At 44.8% G+C, this 20689-nt stretch overlaps 1 protein-coding gene across 5 annotated transcripts in view; it reads right to left on the bottom strand.

Moving 5' to 3' along the window:
* Window positions 1-20689, bottom strand: part of ABCA7 (ATP binding cassette subfamily A member 7) — a 2687121-nt gene that overhangs the window by 2588278 nt on the left and 78154 nt on the right. For all 5 annotated transcript variants that reach the window (XR_011303245.1, XM_069647414.1, XM_069647430.1 and 2 more), the window contains exons 2-3: window positions 12696-12773; window positions 11049-11142 (exon numbers count right to left, since the gene is read on the bottom strand). Coding sequence is in view for 4 of the 5 variants with exons in the window: in XM_069647414.1 (XP_069503515.1) it covers window positions 11049-11142; window positions 12696-12761 (160 nt within the window). In the remaining variant the exon portion in view is untranslated. The remainder of the gene's footprint in view (window positions 1-11048; window positions 11143-12695; window positions 12774-20689) is intronic.

Raw genomic sequence — 20689 nt, 5'->3', positions numbered from 1 at the left:
GGGAGCCCTTTCTGGCACTTCATTCTTTGTCTAGTTCTAGCCGGCTCTTCGGCTCCTCCTTTCTTTCCTTCTTACCTGCTTTCTGTTCTATCCTCCGGTTTCTCCGCCTCCTTGAGCCTTTGCTATTTGCTTTCCTTAGCCATCCTGGTCGCTGCTCCTGTCCGGAAGCCCATCACGTAACCAAATAAAGGCCCTTGCGGAACTACCTCTTCTTCCCTTGGCATCAGGCAAATATGATGGCACTCCACATAAGTTTAAAGAATTTATGGAAGCTTGTATAATACACTTCACTTTCAGACCTCAAACCTATGCCTCGGACAATGCCCGGATTGGGTTCCTTATTTCCAATCTTACTGGTAACGCCCTGGCATGGGCAACTCCACTGGTCACTGGAGCAAGTCCATTGTTGCACGATTACAGTGGTTTTACGGTGCGATTTAAGGAAGACTTTGAAAGACAGGAGACCGCTCAAGTGGCCGGTGAACAACTGCTAGACATTCGCCAAGGCAACTCTGATTTATTGTCTTATATTTCCCGGTTTAAGCGAGTGGCTGCAGACACAGATGGGCAAGAGACGGCCCAATATACAATATTTCGCAGAGGCCTAAGGGAAGACTTAAAAGACGAATTGGCGCGAATACCCAGACCCAATACCTTGGCTGAATGATTCTCTACAGTTCTTCAGTTGGATTTCCGTCTCTCTGAGAGACGTGCTGAACGACGCAAGGGTCGTAACTTACCCACCTCCTTCGAACCCGCTCCTTCTGTCCATCAAGCCAAGGAGGAACCAATGCAGATCGGGATCACTCGTGGGCCCCTCACTCCTGAAGGAACGAAAGAGAAGAAAAGACAACAATCTTTGCTTGTATTGCGGATCACATCAACACATGTTGCGGGACTGTCCAGAGGTACCCCCACGACGGCCGGGAAACGCCAAACCTCGGAACTTGTAGGGACGGGTTACCGAGGGGAATTGTTTTGTCCCTATGTCTCAATGTCAGTCACTTCTGTTTCGTCCTCTGAAGACACACGTCTCATGGTCCTCGGTGTTTGACTGACCTTACATAAAAAGACTCACGAAGTCCTGGCACTATTGGACTGTGGAGCAGCAGGATGCTTCATGGATATCATGTGGGCGAACGCCAATGGCATTGGACGCCTAGAGAAGGAAGAAGATCAGAAGGTGGAAGGGGTGGACGGCAAGCCTCTAAGTTCCGGTTTGATCACTCATTCAACGCCCCCCATGACCATGAGAGTATTGCAACACGCTGAGACAATCCAATTCGATCTTATTAGAGCTGCTCACTTTCCTGTGATCCTTGGAGTTTCCTGGTTACGTAAGCACAATCCAACCATCAATTGGAAGTCCAATCAGTTGTCATTCTCTTCAGAATACTGTTTAAAGACGTGCCTACCAGAATCTAATCACGTCGCCGTTCAAGTATCTTCTGGTTCCTCCTCGGCCTCCAATGTCTTGGGAATCCATTCTATTCCCATCGACCTTGCCCAGTATTCGGAAGTCTTCCAAGACCAAGAACCTCAAGAACTTCCTCCCCACAGACCAGAGGACTGCGCCATAGACTTGGTTCCGGAAGCACATGTGCCTTTTGGGCGTATGTTCTCACTTTCCCTCAAAAAAAAGGAGGTATTACGGAGATATTTGGATTCCAATCTACAGAATGGGCTTATTCGACCTTCACGCTCCCCGGCCGGGGCCTCCTTGTTCTTTGTGCCGAAGAAGAATACCACCGAACTCCGACCTTGCATAGATTATCGAGGTTTAAACAGCATCACGGTCAGAGATCGGTACCCGATACCTTTGATCAAGGACGTGCTTGAGGCTGTACAGGGGGCCAGTATTTTCTCCAAGATCGACTTACGTAGAGCTTACCATCTGCTACGCATTCGATCCGGGGATGAATGGAAGACCGCTTTCCGTACCCCCTTTGGTCACTATGAGTACCAGGTGATGCCATTTGGCCTGGTGAACGCTCCCTCAGTATTCCAGCGGTTCATGGACCGTACCTTTTCTGACCTGCTATACCAATGTGCTATTGTCTACTTAGACGATATTCTGGTGTTGTCTAGATCTCCTGAACTCCATACCTTGCACCTGCATCAGGTTATCCAGAGGCTTAAAGATGCTAAATTAAAAGCCAACCCTGATAAGTGCATGTTCCACGCAACCACAATCCCTTACCTTGGCTTTGTCTTGTCTGCCGATGGAATCAGCATGGACCCTAGTAAGGTAGAAGCTATCTTACAATGGCCGAGTCCGAAGTCAGTTAAGGAAGTTCAGCGATTCTTAGGCCTCGCTAACTTCTATCGCAAATTCATCTCTGAATTTTCCAGGAAGGTGTTGCCTATTACCAGTTTGCTGAAGAAGTCTGCTTCCCCTTTTACATGGTCCGAAGAGGCTGAGACGGCATTCAAACAACTTAAAGATGCCTTCTACTCTGCTCCTGTGCTGCATCAACCTGACCAGAGTCGGCCGTTTATAGTCGAAACCGATGCTTATTTTTCGGCCTTGGGGGCCGCATTGTTACAGGAGCATGAGGGGATTGAATTTCCGGTGGCTTACGTTTCTAAGACTCTGACACCCAGTCAAATCCACTACTCAGTCATAGAAAAAGAACTGCTGGCTATGAAAGTGGCATGTGAAGAGTGGCGACATCTCTTACAAGGAGCCGTTTTTCCATTTGAACTGAGAACCGATCAGAAGAACCTTAAGGCCATACAGAATATGGAATGCATCAATTCTCGTCAGGCCAGATGGGCTCATTTCTTTGCCCAGTATGACTTTGTGCTGACCTACTTACTCGGTACAAAGAACCTTCTTGCTGATGCTCTCTCCAGAAGACCCTCTTCAGATTGTCTGTTTGAACAACATGCCGAAGTCATGTTACCTCAGAAGAAGGTAATTTATACCGCAAACTCTTTTCTGGAGGAAGTCCGTCAGGCCACAGCTAAATTACACAACCCTCCTATAAAATCATCCGATAACCTTGTTTACCAAGATGGCTTATACGTTGTCAACCAACGCTTATTTTTGCCCGACATTAAATCGCAACAAAGGGCTTTAAAGTGGCGTCATGACGATCCGGTGGCAGGGCATAGAGGAACTAAGAATACTCTCGACCTGCTCCTACGCCATTTCTGGTGGTCCGGAATAGAAAGAGACACCAACGAGTATGTACTTACCTGTCCGGTATGCTGCAGATCCAAATACAGTTATCAGAAACCACTGGGGTTGCTCCAACAGGAAGATCCACCCAAGCACCCTTGGAAGGTGATATCAACCGATTTTATTGTTGATCTCCCTCCCTCCCTCTTGTGGTTGCTCCTGTATCATGGTTACGGTTGACAGTTTTACTAAGATGGCTCACTTTACTCCATTAACTGGCCTTCCCACGGCCGCGGAGATGGCCGCTGTGTTCGCTAAGGAGGTTTTCCGGTTGCATGGTTTTCCAGATAAGATCATCTCGGACAGAGGTTCACAATTTACCTCACACTTCTGGAAATAACTCTGTGAGAGGTTAGGGATAGAAAGAGCTTTGTCTTCGGGTTTTCATCCTCAGACTAACGGTCAAACTGAACGCCTGAATGCATCTTTAGAACAATATCTTTGTTGTTTCGTCAACTCCCAACAAGACAACTGGGTGACTTTGTTACCTACAGCCGAATTTGCCTACAATAACTCTACACACAGTGCCACCAGACTCAGTCCTTTCTTTTGTTCTTATGGTTTTCATCCTCGTTTCTTAACCATAACCACTTTCCCCCCAGCCAACACTCCTTCGGTTGATGTCCTTTTGTCCGATATTGCAGAAGCACATAAGACAGCTCATAAGGGTCTGCTAGCCAGTAAAATACGGTACAGATCTTCCTTCAATCCTCGACGTCTGCCGTCTCCTAAATGGCAGAAAGGGACTAAGGTATGGCTTTCCACTAAATTTTTACCCCGCTGGTTGCATCCCTCTAAGCTTACCCCACGCTATTTGGGGCCGTTCACAATCACAGACAAGATAAATCCGGTGGCTTATCGACTTGACTTACCTGCATACCTGAAGGGCATCCATCCAGTATTTCATTCCTCCCTACTAAAAGAATATAAAGAGGACAGTTTCAGAGATCACCGACCTCTGGATCTTCCTCCGGATGAATATGAGGTTGAGACCATTCGGGACTCTCGTTATAAAGGAGGACGGTTGGAGTACCTTATTCACTGGAAGGGGTACTCTCAAGCAGAAGACTCCTGGGAACCTGTCTCCCACGTGCATGCACCTCGCCTGGTGAGGCGGTTTCATAGCCTTCATCCAGGTAAGCCAGGGGGGGTGCCCCTCAGGAGGGGGCATACTGTCATGCCGTTTACAAGGAGATCTTCCTGGCGACTTGATAATCAATGGAAATTGCACCGCCATTGAACCGTTCCGTTTTTTCCCCTTCTCTGTCTGTCACGCTCTAGTCTTTTTCCACGTTCATTTCCTGGTCTGCGTCTCTTAACCACGCCTTCCAGCGCCGTTCGGCGCGTTGCAATCTCTTGCATTCACGCTCCGTACTCCGCTCTGTGTTTACCTTCTCTCCGTTCCTTTTTACAGCATTTTGTCTCCCTGTGCTCGCCCCGCCGTTCGCGGGAGCCCTTTCTGGCACTTCATTCTTTGTCTAGTTCTAGCCGGCTCTTCGGCTCCTCCTTTCTTTCCTTCTTACCTGCTTTCTGTTCTATCCTCCGGTTTCTCCGCCTCCTTGAGCCTTTGCTTTCCTTAGCCATCCTGGTCGCTGCTCCTGTCCGGAAGCCCATCACTTTGCCATACCTTGCCCAACCTGGCCGCTGCTCTTGTCTGGAAGCCTTGAACATCGCTACAAGAACCTGTATTTAAGAGAGGTTTTTTTAAGCATCCGCTTTTTTCCTCTCTTCTTGGCCTCTCCGGCAGGGGGTCCCTTGTAACCCTGTACCTTCAGGGCGACAGGGTGGCTTCCAACCGTAGAAGGCCATACCTCTTCACAAAAAGAAGATCTACGAGAAGAAAGGGGGGAAACCAAGATATTTCCTCAGAGGAATCAGGTGAGGAGGAGTGGGTTCAGAGAAGAGACATTACTGGGTCTGGGCCTGAGGAGGGTCAAGATATTACTGATACAGCTGGCAGTCTTGATAATTATATACATTTAAACATGAACCATGTATGAATTTTTGTAAATCTGTACAAGTCTAATTTTGTACATATCCCATAAAAGCATTGTTCACAAAACAAAGATTTCTTTAGAAAACTTAAATACAAACCCATATATTCATACGATATCTACAACATACAAATCTACTCAAGTTCACAAACACAATACAAAGCTGCACTATACAATAACCATAAATTCCAATATGCACCTCTACTTGGGTCCACTAAACAAATGCGGTGGCCAGAAATTCCTTACATGTATATGTTTCAGCCCTCCATGCTAATCAAAACTGGACCATCTTCAGGGGAATGACTGCACTACAGGTTAGCCATTTTGAAAGGAGCAAAATGGCGCTGTTGCAGTTTCTTTTACATCCTGCAACTCAGCAACTATTTGTATTGTCCTAGTATTTCTCGAGTAGGGCACAGGCATATTTTCCTGTCTACCAAGACGAGCTGGGATCAAGTGGTCAAAGAGGCAGCCTGACTAGGGAGCTGAAACTGGTTGTAGTTTGTTCGAGGGTCTGCCAGACACCTTCAATCCACATCCCCATGTGCGTCTGCAACTACGCCCGTGAAAATAGAAGTGAGGGCACAGGCAAATGTATGAACGGTGCAGGTCATGTGATTGGTGGGCAAGAGTCATCTCCAGCCGTATTTCTGTAGCTCTGTGGAGACCCTGGGCCATTAGTGGACTGCCTGTAACTTCTTCCCACATATTGAGGGGCAAACATGTACACCCTCCAATTAAAAGAATCAGCAGCTACCACTGGCTGTAGGTACCACCTTGTTAGATATGCAAACACATTTTTGCAGCAGAATGAATATATGAATGGCTGCATGGAAAATTGCAAGCAACTCTGCAGCCAGGGAAACTCTGGCTCACTAAGCGTGCAGCCTTATTGAGTGAGTGGGTGTGCCTTGCAACATGCTTGGAGGGTCGTAGCAGCACTGTGCTGCTCTGGTCCTGATCCAGAGACTACTGGATCTTGGAAACCACCCTAGCCATGTGCGGCTGCCATCTTGAGAGTTTGTGTCCGCTGCCAGTCTGCTATGCTCCTGGTGACATCTCCTGGCACACGTGGCCTCTGTCTGGGACCTAGCAGTCCCACAGTCTTTACTCTCCTTGCGAGTCCTGTCAAGTTATTTCAGCTTCCGCCACCCATCATTTACTGGTGACCGCTGCTGGGATACATGGATGTCCGCTGCTCTTCTCCTATGCGCTCACTTGCTGTTAGCAGGGTTTCCTTAACACCCCTTCTGCTTTCTTCCCTACCAGTGGTTTCTCCTTTCACATACAGCCAGACTCATATTCGCTCTTGCTCTGCTCAAGCTCCACCATGGCCCATTTGGTTAATACACCCGTTTCGAAACTGCTCCTCCACTTGCGAATACCTCCCGGGTCCATTATGTGTGCATTTGTGAGCAAGCATTTAGACCAGAGACCAGTTTCTTTGTGGGAGGGTTCGGTTTATTCTCAAACTCTCCCAGGTCCCTCATTTTCCCTCTCTTTGCCTTAAAAGAAAGTCCTCATTCAGTCTATTATATCCAAAGATTGCACACAATGATGACAATTAGCCACTTCTTCATGTACGGCTGTTCATTCAAGTACAGCAGACCTCTAGTCCCAGCATGTGGCAAGCAAGTTCATTTAGCAAGATCAGTAGACAAGAGCACCGGTCATCCAACCTCACTCAAGCCAGGCCTCTCTCAACTGTTCATCATGGAACTGGCCTGTGGCCAGCAAGTGAAAGTACCATGATGTCAGAGGTTCTAGGCTGAAATAGCCTGCTTGCTACTGGGAGGGAAGATCAGAACATAACACAGCTTCCCCCTTTACACTGTGTACACCAGCAGGACAAAACTGACATCACACTCAAAGTACTTCTCAAAATATAAAAATTACTTCAAATGACATGCTATTAGAGGTTAATCTTAAATGTAGTGAGGGGGAAAACGCCCTCCATGGCTTTTCAGGCAACTCAACAAACTAAAAATGTCCCACCATATGGATTCCGAAGATACCCATACAAAAAAACATTTACTATGACAGACCATCATTTTCTTAAATTCCCTTTAAATTCTTCCACATTTTCCAGATAACCGCCTCCTAGGTATAACTGCTTGTTTCTTCCGATAGTCAGCAACAGTCATTTGTAATTGAACCTTATATTTAACATTGTCAGATACTGGGATGAAGAAGAGTACATCAAGCATCATGTCAGTGTATTCAAGGTGGCTACGCAATCTTCCTGTCCATACATTATATTAAGTACGTTCCCATGCTAAAAAGTCATTTTATCTAATCCTCCTCGGGTGTCGATGCAGTGCTTCTCTCGCGGCTGCACCATGTGTAAAATTGTAAGTAAATACGGCACGAGATTTGTGTTCCACGAATTGTACTCTTGATTATTGCAATCCTTTGAAATTTGTCAACGTGTCAAGTATCATTTCAATGACAAAATGGAAGTTTAAAAACATTATGCACAGTTCTCACACGGTTCCCTATTTTGTGTACTTTAAGCTTCGCAGCCCATGACCTTCCATATTCATTAATCCCCATGTAAAATAGTTGCTGGCAGTTCCAGTATGCACAACTTGCTACTGCGTTGAGTTAATAGGCTAGTGCTCCACTAGCAAACTTTTAAAAGATGCAAACTAGCTAGGGCTGAATTTCTATACATGCAGTAGTTTCACAACAGTACCATGCTGACTGTTCTTAACGGTTTTTCTTTCTTCACGTCACGGTTTTGCTTTTCCAGTTTATACCTTCACTTTCTGAACAATTCATGCGCCCTTCGTAACTGTCGCGCTGTTTTACCAATATTTCACTTAATTTTGATCCTCTTTATTATCAATATTATATTCAAGCTGGCAAAAATGCTCTCTGATTTTGTTATGTGTAAAGTTTCTTAGAATTCACGTTTTAGCATCAGTTTCAACATTGCTTGGCGCATACGCTCTTTGCTCAACACACTCTTCATGTGATCATCCTTCACTTAAATCAGGATTCATTGTTCTTTCCTTATCAGCACCATCAGTGTGTTGATCCATTTCCTTGGAATCTTTACTTTGTAGCAAGTGGTCACTTACTTCCTGTTCCTTTTCCACTCCAGGCCATTCTTTTATGTGGCCCATAGTCCTCAGTACTTTCAGTCCATTCCTTCTTTTATGCCTCTGTTACCCTGTTAGCAAGTGGGGACTTCCTTCAGTTACTGTTCCCACTCCAGCGCAGATGGATGTCTTTTGCTCTTCTGGGGATGGTGTCTGTGGTCAAGGCTGCTCCCCGACAGCAGTCCTTTTTACCTTGTCACCAATATTATATCCTAAGATGGCACGCAAGAGATGACAGGTAGACACTTCACATGTAGGGCTGTTTCAAGTACAGCAAACTTCTAATCACAGCATGCAGCTCGCAAGCTCAGTTAGCAAGATCAATAGACAGGACACTGGTCATCCATCCTCACTCAAGTCAGGCCGCTCTCAACTGATCACCATGGAACTCTCCTATGGCCAGCAGGTGAAAGCTCCATGATGTCAGAGGTTCCATTCTGCAAATGCCGGCTTGCCACCGAGAGGGAAGATCAGAACATAACAAAGACCTACAATACTCGTCAGACCGGAAAATCTGCTTCGCTTTGCCAGTTTGTGGTGCCACCTGCCGGCACCGCACATCTAGGTAGGTGCAGAGTTATAGGCCGTTATCTAGACCAGTGGTGGAAGGATGGGTTGTGCCAATCCACAGGACCAACTATAAATAGCTAATGTCCCCCATAGCCCAACTAACCTGCTGACATCCCTCCAGCTTTCCTGGATCTTTTCTTCCAGTTGCTGTCTGTTCTGCCTACAGCTCAAGAACGTTCCGGTCTATGGTTCCGGCCCTTGAATATGCTCAACATATTGATTCCCGCACAGTGTGGCCCTGCTTGCAGGTCTAAACTCGCCTTAGCATCGACCCCCGTACAACTTCCAGTTCTTAACAGCCTGGGCACAGGACAGCAACTTTGTCCGCTCTGGATCTCTTATCTACTGATGCAATCTTACTTCACGAGTGCTGACCTTGCTGCGTAAGCGTCTACCAAGCTGCTAATGGCAGCATGGGCTCAGGGACATATCTGGGTTGGGGAGGGTAACTGACATAGGAGAAAGGTTGGGGGGCGTTCTTTAAAGGAACAAGGGGAAGGAGTGTAGGTGGTGAAGGGCAAATACATGCGGGTAGGAGCACCATCAATAAAACGAGCAGCATGCCCAAGCATATGTGCTAAAGACACATGTTGCAAAAAAGTCTAGTTTCTCTTCAAAGTCTCTTGCCTTCGAGGGCCTAACGTATTTAATAACAAAATTAAAAGTTCCTTCAACAAAAATGAAAGTTTGTTTCCTAGTTTTACTTCGGGTGAGGATTCTTCACCACTGGGTCCCCCTCCTCCGGGCGCTGACCCCTCTTTACTTTCGGCCTCCCTCCACCGGGTTAACTATCGCTATTCACAAATCTTTATATCTTTTTAAACAGTTCTAGTGGGCATCCCTCGGCCGGGTTCACTCTTGTCAACACACTGTTTCTTGGGACTTCAGACTTTGCCCCCTTCTCGTCAGCATCCCTCGGTCGGGTTCTCTCTTGCCAACTTCATATTCACATTCATGGTTTATGGAGTTCACTTCCCTTGCTTTCTCATGTGGCGGGATTCACTTTCCTTATAGTTCTTAGGTCAAAGGCTTTCGACTGTACAGGGATTTTGCTTGACCTACTGTATGACCACTTTGACCTATCTTGGCGGTTCTCCTATGGCCTTCTGGTATCTGTAGTTTCACTCAAACATTGATTGACCAAGGTTTCTCAGAGCAGCACCCACGTGGTGCCGGTTCCATCTGCAGCTGGTATCCCTCCCCGTTGACGCCTTTACAGTTCTTTGAACTTGGTTCAAGTTCCCACTTTGCGCCATTCAGTCACCACAGCCCAGCTATTATAAGTTCTTCCCCTGGTTGTGATGAACCGCTTGGCTTTCCTCGTAACTGAAGTCATGGCCATACCACGGAGGCATGAGTTTACCTCGCTCCCACTTATCAGCGTCGACACGCTCCATGTACTGTTGCAGCACACTTGGGCTATTGTCCTCTGTGTTACGATTCCCTCTGCAGAGGTTTCGCGGGTCTGTGTCGAAAAGGGCATGGTCGTGTCCCTCCTCGTCAGCCTCCTAATATTCGCTGCCTTCCTCCTCCTCTTGAACTGCTGGATCTGGATAGCCGTCTCCTTGTGCTGTCTGCCTCGCTCGTACTGTGCACTCTTGCTCCACCTTTTATCCCTGTGGAGATGGGAAAGGGCTGTCATGTCTGTGTGATTCTGATCAATTGCCTGACTTTGCCTGAACCTTTTATTGGGACATGTTAGGTAAACGTTCTCTTGAATGTCGTGTGAAAGTGTTCGTGTCGGAGAATGGGGTGGGGGGCAGTGGTTTTGAATGTCCTGCGTGGTAGGATGGGGAAAAGGTGTTCAAAGAAGGGGACTACCGCCTCTCACACATTGGTGTCCCAATCCCCGAGGACCCCCCCCATCCAGCTGATCCTCCCGCATTGGTCCAATAGCGATTGCAGTGTCCTGGCCACCTGGATGACAGCACCCTGGGGAATAGCCATGGAGACACCTTCAGTTTTCTCACACTACCCAGAATGAATACATGACTGACTGCATGAAAACTGCAGAAAACTACACCAATGTTTCTTCTGCTGCCCTGCTGGAAAATACTGCTTTACGTAAATAAAAAGAAATAGAAACACTGACGACAGAAATAGCAATATTGTGACAGAAAAAGATGTGTAGCATTGAACGAACACACAAAATCATTGATCGAAAGGAAGAGGATGTGTCGCTGCCTTGATACTTACACTCATGCTGCTCAAAGGGAGGGTGGGACTGCCGAACCGAGATTAGGATGAAGAACAAGAAAAGAGGCCATAAAAGTTCAATAATTAACTGCACCTGGAAAAAGATAATGATACATCAGAGGTCACAGAAAAGAATCAGACAGCTAGAGAATTGGGAAAGACAACAGGAAGAAACATGCACCGAGCTAGACAACACTGTGCAAAAGCTGACCCAAACATGGAGACGGGTGCAGAACACAGAAAAAACGTATCTGGGCACGAAGCAAGATTGACAGTACACACCCATCCCAGACAGAGAGAGATAAAGGTTATAATAGAATATCAGACCATGGCAAATTCCAAGCTACAGATGAAGGACAGGCCAATGCCCAGACATGCATAGTGCTAGAGATCACTGTACAGAACAAGTCCTACACTTGCCAATAGCCAAGGTACAGCACAGACACAGACATGCAGAGAAATAAGTGCCATAGTTCAGAATCAAACAAGGTTATCACATACAGAAACAGATCCAGATATATAGAGCTAGGCTAACACAAACTTGCTATCACAGAGCAGAGATAAGCATCCCAGTATGGAACAAAGCACAGCCATGCACAAAAATGTGGAATACACAGTTAACACAAGTAAATAAAAAGTGTACGCTAAAAATCCATGCAGTACCAATACTTTTCCCAAGTATATTTGCATCTATATTACATCTCAGAACCTCCCTACCCTGCTCACTGGAATTGTCCTAGATGTAGTTAAAAATAGCATGTTCTCTGTTACATTACCGTCTAGGTCTTCCATTTACACTGACCACTCTTAGTCTCATGTTTTTCACCCCTCCTGTTCTTAACTTTTTGTTTGTTAGTCTTCATTCAACTAAGTATGATTGCTTGTAACAGCGCCACGATGCCCTTGGGCTGTTGAGCGCTTTATAAATGTTAATAAATATTGACATACACCAATGATAATGGTAAGCACCGAGGTCGGTCAAAAGGCCGGAAAAAAAAATCTCGAATAACAAAAATCTCGAAAAAATAAGTCCGAAAAAAAAAATATCAAATTTTTTTTTTTAATATATGTATTCTTTGGGTCAGGTAAGTAAAAAAAAGGGTTAAAATAAAAAAAAATAGAAAAAAGGGGGGTTGGGGGGAACCCCCCCATTTCGAAAAAAAAACGTCATAAAAAAAAATTCGATATTTTTTTTTCGGCCTTTTTTTTCGAGATTTTTTTTTTCGAGATTTATAAGTTTGGTATTATGACTATAAACCGGTAAGCACACAGTGTTGGCATGCATTAGGAGCTGAACACTAGTGAAGTACAGCACTGGCATGGGTTGAAGGGAGAGATATGTGGCCTGTGGGGAGCACACATTATTATGGGAACCGCATATAGCCTACCAGAAGCATATATAAGAGGCAGGCTTGGAAGGAAGTATATATGAACGATGGGACACAAAAAGCACTTCGTCATCTAGAATTATACACTGAATATACACAAGACTGGCAGGTGCAGAAAGAAGATTTAAACAGTACTAGGCAAGCACACAACTGAGAGCTGAGAGCTATATAAAACAAAAGTTTTTGGATGAACCCTGCACTGCACTATATTTCAAAATGATGTACAAGGGTGTGCAGAGAAGGGGGGTGGAAGACTTACAGTTTGTCTTCTTCGATAAGTCAAGTTCTTCCAGAGTAGAAGTCCCAGCTGAACACAGAAAGTCATGATGTCAAGTCCCTGTTGATTTGCAATGGCAGAAAGAGAAACACAATGTCACATACAAAAGAAGTGTGCCTTCAAAACCCTATGGATCCTCGAATGAGGCTGGATGCCTTGCGCAAAATAATTTTCCAACAGCCATCATCCATGGTGACTGATACATTAGAAGCTGGTTTCCCCAAGTCTATGGCATTCATAATATACAAACAAGAGGAAAACAGAGCTAAAATATTAAGGAATTAGCTGGGATGCCTCAGTACATTAATAGGGAAGGGCTCTGACAAATAGGAATAGATGGTATACCACCAAACATGATGAAATCGAAGAATACTAGCATTGAGGTTTTTCTCCACAGTGCTTATAACACTTTGTAGATAAAGGGTTTGCATAAAGTTTGATGTACCTGAAATTAAGGCAGGACACCCTCTTGCAGCTTACGTTTAAGGGACAAATGCAGGTTTTATTTTAAACTAACTTGGCTTCCAAGCCATACATACACATTCTGAAACTTCTTTTTTCAAATTTCAAATGCAAAATGAAAAAACCTAGAATTTGTTTATTATCCAATGATTACTGCTCGATCAAAAGGTTTAGTGTACTAGTACAGCACTATACTTTCAAGCGACGCCCTTCATTCTAAAACTTGGGGCCAGCTCCCCAGTAAGTCAGCTTCAGCCAACTGTCCAAACTTGAACAGTGGCCCCATTTTCCCTCTGCATTCTTGGATTGCATTACAACTTGTGGTACGGGAGGGCAGCCAAGTGCTGCACATATTTTCCAAATATGCGGGCTCCTGTTCCATGGATGATGGCACCTACCTCTTGACCATTGGTTTCTCATGCTCCCTTTTTAGGACTGTAGTTACTTTTTGGACACACTTACAGTAAATACTTCTAGTGTTGCTCTACTTCCCAACATACTTGCATCAAGATTTGCAGATCTAAACCCAACAAAAGCCACCTCTGAATGGTTACATGGTATAATTTTCTGTGGTTACCTCAGAGTGAGAGGCAATGGGTGGTAAAACATGGAGTAATTCTTCTCGTCATGTTGCATATTGGTCCTGGACAGTCATCATTTCCTAAATTATTTAAACTCACCAATTTTGCAATTAAACGCTTGGCTGTGTTATACTAAGACTAGCACCTAGAGACACTTTGGTTTGTAGAGGTACTTTCTAAAAATGTACTTACATATTCACTCAACCTTTCCCGCAGGCTTCATCAGCGAACCTCACCCACCACACAATCACTACTGTAATACTAAATCCAGCTAAAGAAGTGGCAAACAATCTCACCTCTGCCATTTAGAAGTAGTCTGTACATTCTCTGATACATCTCACTTAAGCACCCTATAGGCCTGCAACATAGCCATACAGCCTACAATGTATCTTTAGCACCTTTGAGTATTACCTTAATATTGGTTAGTGTAAGGGGATCTGGATATATAGTTGGTGAATGAATAGTGGATAAGTGCATGCAAAAGAAGAGAACCTGTGGCAGACAAAGCTACTCATATACTGCTAGCCAGAAAAGGAGGACTGCCTGTGAACCACTCTTGGCCACTGGTGTAATGGAAGAAGAATGAAACATCGAATTATCAGATAGGATGATCGTCAGTCTCTCTCATTGCATGCTGTAGTTGATAGTTCATTGGAGTCTCCTTTATTTACATTTCTTTAATATCATTGCATTATCTGCTTTCCACAATCGAGCATTTGCTTTGCAGGGACATGCAGTGTATTTGGACTACATCTTGCACACTTGATCCTATTTTGGCTTCAACGCTGCTTTCGAGCATGGTGATATGTGGTCCTTTTTAGTAGCTGTGCCATTTAATGGACTGGTACTCTTTAGTGAAAGTAAGCTGCGAGTTGGCTGGCCCCCTGTGTGACACCAAATATCTCTGAGACACAACCTCCACAGCTTTATCAGTCACATTGTTTTCTAACAGCCGCTCCGCCACCTGCACACCATACGCTGTGAAGGCATCATGAAGTAGACACAGACAACTGAAATTTGGACTGCAACATTTTATTAAACAGAAAAAGGGTTGTAAAAAGGCCTAGCTGCCCTATGCAAGGGTGGGATTTCCCTACCTTCATGAAAACTAAGGATAGTCTACGTCACAGGAAGTCCAAAGTAAATGTCTGTCTGTGCCCAAAAACCTACGCTTGCCTTCACATCTATTTGTATACAATGTGTAGGGATGTCAGTGTCAAAATGATGTGTTCAAATAGAAGGTCAGAGATTCTCCTATCTCTTGGCTTGTAAAAGGAGATCCCTTCGCCAAGCTTTCAAGTCTTTCAACTTATTCAAAGCACGATTATTTGTGGTACGTTCCAGCTCTTCTGGTTTGGCTACCTTTCACCAACTGCACGGGCCTTTATATTTAATCACAAATTTCTTTGTGGGTATTCGAAGTGGCTTTTCCTTAGGTAGGTGTCCTCGGTCTAGACGCAGTTATCGGACCACTGGTCGGTACACACAGAGTTCACGCAATCAACATACCTTACTTGTATGCACGTTGCCATTGTTTAAAGTCTACAATGGTGTTTGATTTATTCTCATTTCACATCTTCATGATGCTTTACCATTGCTTGTTTTGTCACTATTCACTTGTTGCAATTTCACATGTTCCTATGGCTCTTGCCAATGCTTATTCTCTCAAGTTACACAGCTCATTTATAGTGTTAGACTCCACCAACTGCTTTCATTCAGATTGGTATTCAAAAGTATGTGCTTTCAATTGGATCAGCATTCATTAAAGTTCTCACAGGTCTGACATGCTCGCCTGCCGTCCCAGTGTCCCCCTACCCACGTTGACTGACCGGTCGTGCGGGCACTCAGTCTGCCCCGCCGCATTCCAGGAGTGGTCTTCGCTCCTCCAGCAGTCCATAGATCTGCTTCCACAGCCGACACCATTTTCCCTGCTGTTGCTGCTTTTGAACCTCCCGCCAGGTTCACTGGTCCAAAAAGGACTAGACTGCTCACTGCCTGCTTGGGAGTTGCTCTTGCTTGCCTCCTCCTCGTCCCAGTACCTAATTGGTGTGTGTACGTGTGTGTCAATAAAAAGGGGATGTATTACTCTGGTTTGTATCTTTCTCATTCCAGTACCTAACTGTTTTTTAATGGGGTATGATTTAAGTGAAAAATTGGGAAGGGACTTACAGCCTATAAAGGCAAGGGGCATGGCGGACTCATTATGAAAGGGAAATGGGGGATACTGCGTCTCACCCAAGAAACATCTCCTCCACCCAGGTAGTCCTCTTTCGCATTTACAAGCCCAGGGTCAGGAACCGATAGCAACGGCCTTTCCCAGGCTAGCTGGGAGGAGGATATCTCTGGGAAAGAAGTGAGGATGCCCTCCTGCTGCTCCTCCTGCTATCCAAAGTTCTAGTGCAGCAGTTGACATTTTATTTATACTTTTACCATGCTACCATCTGCCTGCTAGATCTTAGATCACCTTTCACACTGCGATGCAGAATCCTGCTCTCCTTTCCTCTGCCTCCACTTGAGCATCACGCTTGTCCCCCTTGGAAACGGGTGTGGGACAGATACACAGGATCATAAAGTGTTTATGTCCTTTTATGAACTTACACCGTCTCTGGCTGAACATTATTTTGCCAATGTAATGTCAATCGGTTAGTCAAATGTAGAATTACACTGGGTGGGGGAGAACTGGTATGGCCTTACATCCAGCAACCTACCTCAAAATAGGTGAATACTTTTACATTCTACTTTTAGATCAGACTGTGGGAATATAGCAAGGAAGCAAGAATAGAACACAGTTTAACGAGGTCTTCAGGATCTCATTTTGAGCCCTCTATATCCATGATTCATGGCTGTGGCTGCAGAATTCATAAAACAAGTCTCCTTATTCCCTCTTTCCCTTTCCCTTGCTAGCAACTGAGGGTATCAGGTAATAATATCCCCAACAAAAATATCGTTTGGTTCGCCATAGGCGATATTTTTGTTGTGGATATTATGTGGGAGCGGGGGTTGCGGGGGTGTCCCCCGCACATTAAAAAATGATGCGGGGGTATCCCCCGCAGGGTCCATGTGTGAATTTCGCTGCAAAAACATTTTTGCATTGCGATATTTTTGCGGCGGAATTATCACATGGAACCCAACTGTGTTCTTTCACATAACGAATATGATTCTGGAGCTCAGCCAACTGAAACTTAAGACACATCTGGGGTAACTGAGCTTTCCTACCTATACGTATGGTTGAGCACATCTCGGGACCCACACCTTCAATGAACCATGTTTATTTTGTGGAATAATTATGATAATCTGCCTTCATACGGACTTGTCACACCAAAACACATCACAAATATCCAGCTGCAAAATAGGACCAACATGCCTTTTCAAACACGCCTCACCTGGATGCTTATCCTCTTCCCTTCCTAACTTCTCAACACTTCCTCTCCCTCTAAATCACCTCTTTCGTTCACAGATGGTGACCCTGGAAGGGGACACAATGTGCCGGCAGATTATTGGGTGATCGGAGACCAGTCGTGGTGACTTGGCGAAGTGTTAAAGCTCAAAAATATACATGAAGGGTCTTACTGTGCTCTATTTTAGGGGGCTCTGCTGATACTCAGAAGTTAGATGACTGGGTGGGGAGTCCAGAAATGGAGTCGGCTCAGCAAAGTTTGCATTTTAGTTGCAGGATTTGCTTTCTGCTCCAGTCACTTTTATAGCTCAATGAGAGATGAGGTTGTCTTGCATGACTAACATTTGCAACTGCATTTTGAAATTTGTCTGAATAAAGAGGCATGTGAAGGTGAATGGTCAACTACGAGAAAAGGCAGCGTGTGGGTCACCAAATAATTGAATTGGGATACGTAATCGGGGATACTGGTGGATGGTAAGGTCAACGTAACCCTTTTTACCATGGTGAATCTTCCTCTCCTCTTGCTTGTAAGGGTGATTAAAATAATTGGGATGGCCAAAAATTAAGCATGTACTGCCCTCCAGGAGTAGTTCATAGAGGTTGTTGCTATTGGGACACAGCATGAGCCTGAATGAGAAGACAACTTGCCCTTTGGTAACTTTCTGTCTAGTCTGACGGGTAGTGCGGTCAGGTAATGTGTGGTGGAATTCCTCCTGCAATAGGCTATCGAGGTTCCTCTAAGGATTGTAATATTCTTGACTAGCTGGTTGCAGGAGCTATTTTGTTATGCATGCTATTCTTATTAAGTTAACATGAATGATACCTAGCGGCTAGTGCATAGCTTTACAGAACTTAATATATTTGTCACAAGATTAAACCTTTCGGGCATGGCCAAGCACTGTGAGACCACTATGATGGTGATGGGTGCAGTATATACAAATTGTTTAACAAACATTGGTGTTTATGGTCATTCATCTTCTTTGCCCTGGTTTAAATCATTCCAGTGGGAATACTTGTTTGAAAAGAGCATTTTGATGTTTTGCTTCATCTCAAAATGACTTTATTCTTATTACATCTCAGGAGAAGGAAGTTCCACAGGCAGGCGTCTACCTGCACTAACCTAGACTTGGCTAGGTCACTTCTTCCAAAAAGTAGTTGGGAAGACAGTTTTTGGGCAGTTGAGGTTCTGGGAGAATGTTTAAGAGGGCAGAGATGCAATACAAAAGAGTAGTCATATAGAAAGAATGTGCCTAGCAGCTTGGTTTTGATTCAAATGAAACATTTGTACATTGTGCCCATAATAAGATTACATACAAGCTACACTTCGGTATCCACAGCTGAAATTTAGAAAGGGACTTTTAGTTCAACTTCCTGGTTGGCTAATCCCAATCAGGAAGAATATAATCTTAGTGCCTCTTAATCACAAATTACATAACATTCTATGAAAGTTCATGAGGAACTGGAAAAGAAGATAGATATTTTAAAAAGGATATTGAGGCGGCAAAACAAGAACCAGTGAAGAAAAATCATGCATTCCTAGTTCGTATTATCAAGATGAAATCAAACAAAAAATCAAAGCAAAATGTTCAGGGATGAGAGATAGAGACGGCAGGGTTTACACTTTTCAACCAAAGCATGACAGTACCAACTAATACCACTAACGAAGATTATTTTAATTAATAATCAACCGAACTGTGGTTGACTCACATAGGAGAGGAGGTGGTTGGATTGCCAAGTTTGCTGTGAATTGGGGGTTAACATCAGATTGAACCTCTGGTTCTTTTTGGGATGCCTGTCCAGACCGATCAACCCATCCCGATCAGACCTTTAGGAGCAGCAGGATGATCATACGTAGCACCTGTTTTTGGACCACAACCTGGGACAGGGATTGTGCTTTCCCTACCGCAGGCCAGGTACAGATCCCATGGCAGCAATCACCCCCACCACCAGACTAGCTGGAAAGGAAGGATGCTAACATTGATGTTAAAACAGGAGATGGGCTACATCCAGAGTCCCTACCTTCTACACTCCAACGTGACAGACACCAAGATGGCTTTTTTCCACTTTATTTATAAAAACAGAAAATAACTCCTTAAAAACATGTCCTTTATAAAGAGCCCACTCTTTTCTGCTCCCCTTGCATAAGTTCTCTTTGAGGGATTCACTCCATCAACGCCCCCCCTCCTGTGGAGGGGTCAAAATTAGACCCATAGGGTCAAATCGGTGGAACATGGCCCCTACCCTGTCCAAACCACTGTAGAGGAGGGATAGGAGACGGCCGCAGTGGTTGTCCACCTGCAGGGTGTCATTTCTCTCACTCTCACTTCAGGGCTCACCAATACCTTATAATCTACGCCCCCCCTTAAATAAAACTACCCAACATTAGTCTCCTACTAAATTACTAATATGCATTATAACATTAACTATTACTATAAATAACTATAAACAAACAAATATATTACAACAACATCATATAAAGATATCTTCTATTACGATAGGGGTGGATTCTGCAGTCAGCCACCTCTTGCCAATATCTGTGTAGAGGAGGTCCCAGATATGGCCTGCACTCCAGCCACGCATTTTGAAGTACCAGGAACATACACGCCAAAATATGTGACGTATGATGAGCAAATAAACCAGCAGAGAGCAGCAATAGGGCTCTGCCCAGTGCCCATCAGAAGAGTAATGCCAGTAGAAGTGCCAATAACGAGACAGCCATGGGCGATGCAGTATCCATTGAGACAACCGTACCAGCAGCTGACACGAGGCGAAGACTGTTTACAAACTGTCCCCGAAGAGACCCAAAGGGCCTTAATCGAAGGCAAATGGTGAACACCAGAAGGGCCCGGACAGACGAACAAAACACTGATCAAAAGAAGTCACACAAAGATTAAATGTTACGAATAATGACATAATGAACATAGAAGAAGAGACGATATTGAAATGTAAAAAGACGTAACCAGGATTGAAATATGCAACTGGCTAAATGCCTGTAAATAGGCTTGGAACGCAAGAAGCTAAGGAAAAGATACTGCTTGCAATGCTCAGTAGGTGGATAGAGCGGCAAGCTCCAACTATATATCTACCTCAAGAAGCGCAGTATACAAGTGCGACTCTATTTTACAAGAGCAGAATTAAGCCAGGATGATAGCGGACAAACAGGCCAGGATTCATAAACTAGCTCAAAGCCAGACGGAAGAGCGGAATCGAAACTCAGTAAGAAGCAGCTCATGGCTAGGAATTCGAGGTCAACTCCAGGAAGGGAGGAGGGCGGCAACTTTGAAGAAACAAAACTTAAGAGAATAGCAGCCTGCTCTGCGAAGGTCGAGATAAGGAGGCCCAGGCAGGTGGCGAGGCCGAAGGGAGAATCAAATCCGCCAATAGAGGGAAAATGAAGTGGATTCACGGTGTATCGACACATGACCAGCCAAGCGCAAAGAGGTACCAACGTCTGATGTCATCCAGAGCAGGAGATACCATAACTTTTCCTGACAAGAAGCTACAGTTTCGAGGCCAACCTCAGCCAACTAATTGAC

This window comes from Ambystoma mexicanum, chromosome 1p (assembly GCF_040938575.1).
Source record: "Ambystoma mexicanum isolate Mex_15411 chromosome 1p, UKY_AmexF1_1, whole genome shotgun sequence".
NCBI classification, from domain to species: Eukaryota; Metazoa; Chordata; class Amphibia; order Caudata; family Ambystomatidae; genus Ambystoma; species Ambystoma mexicanum.
This window is presented reverse-complemented; position numbering and strand designations above follow the sequence as displayed.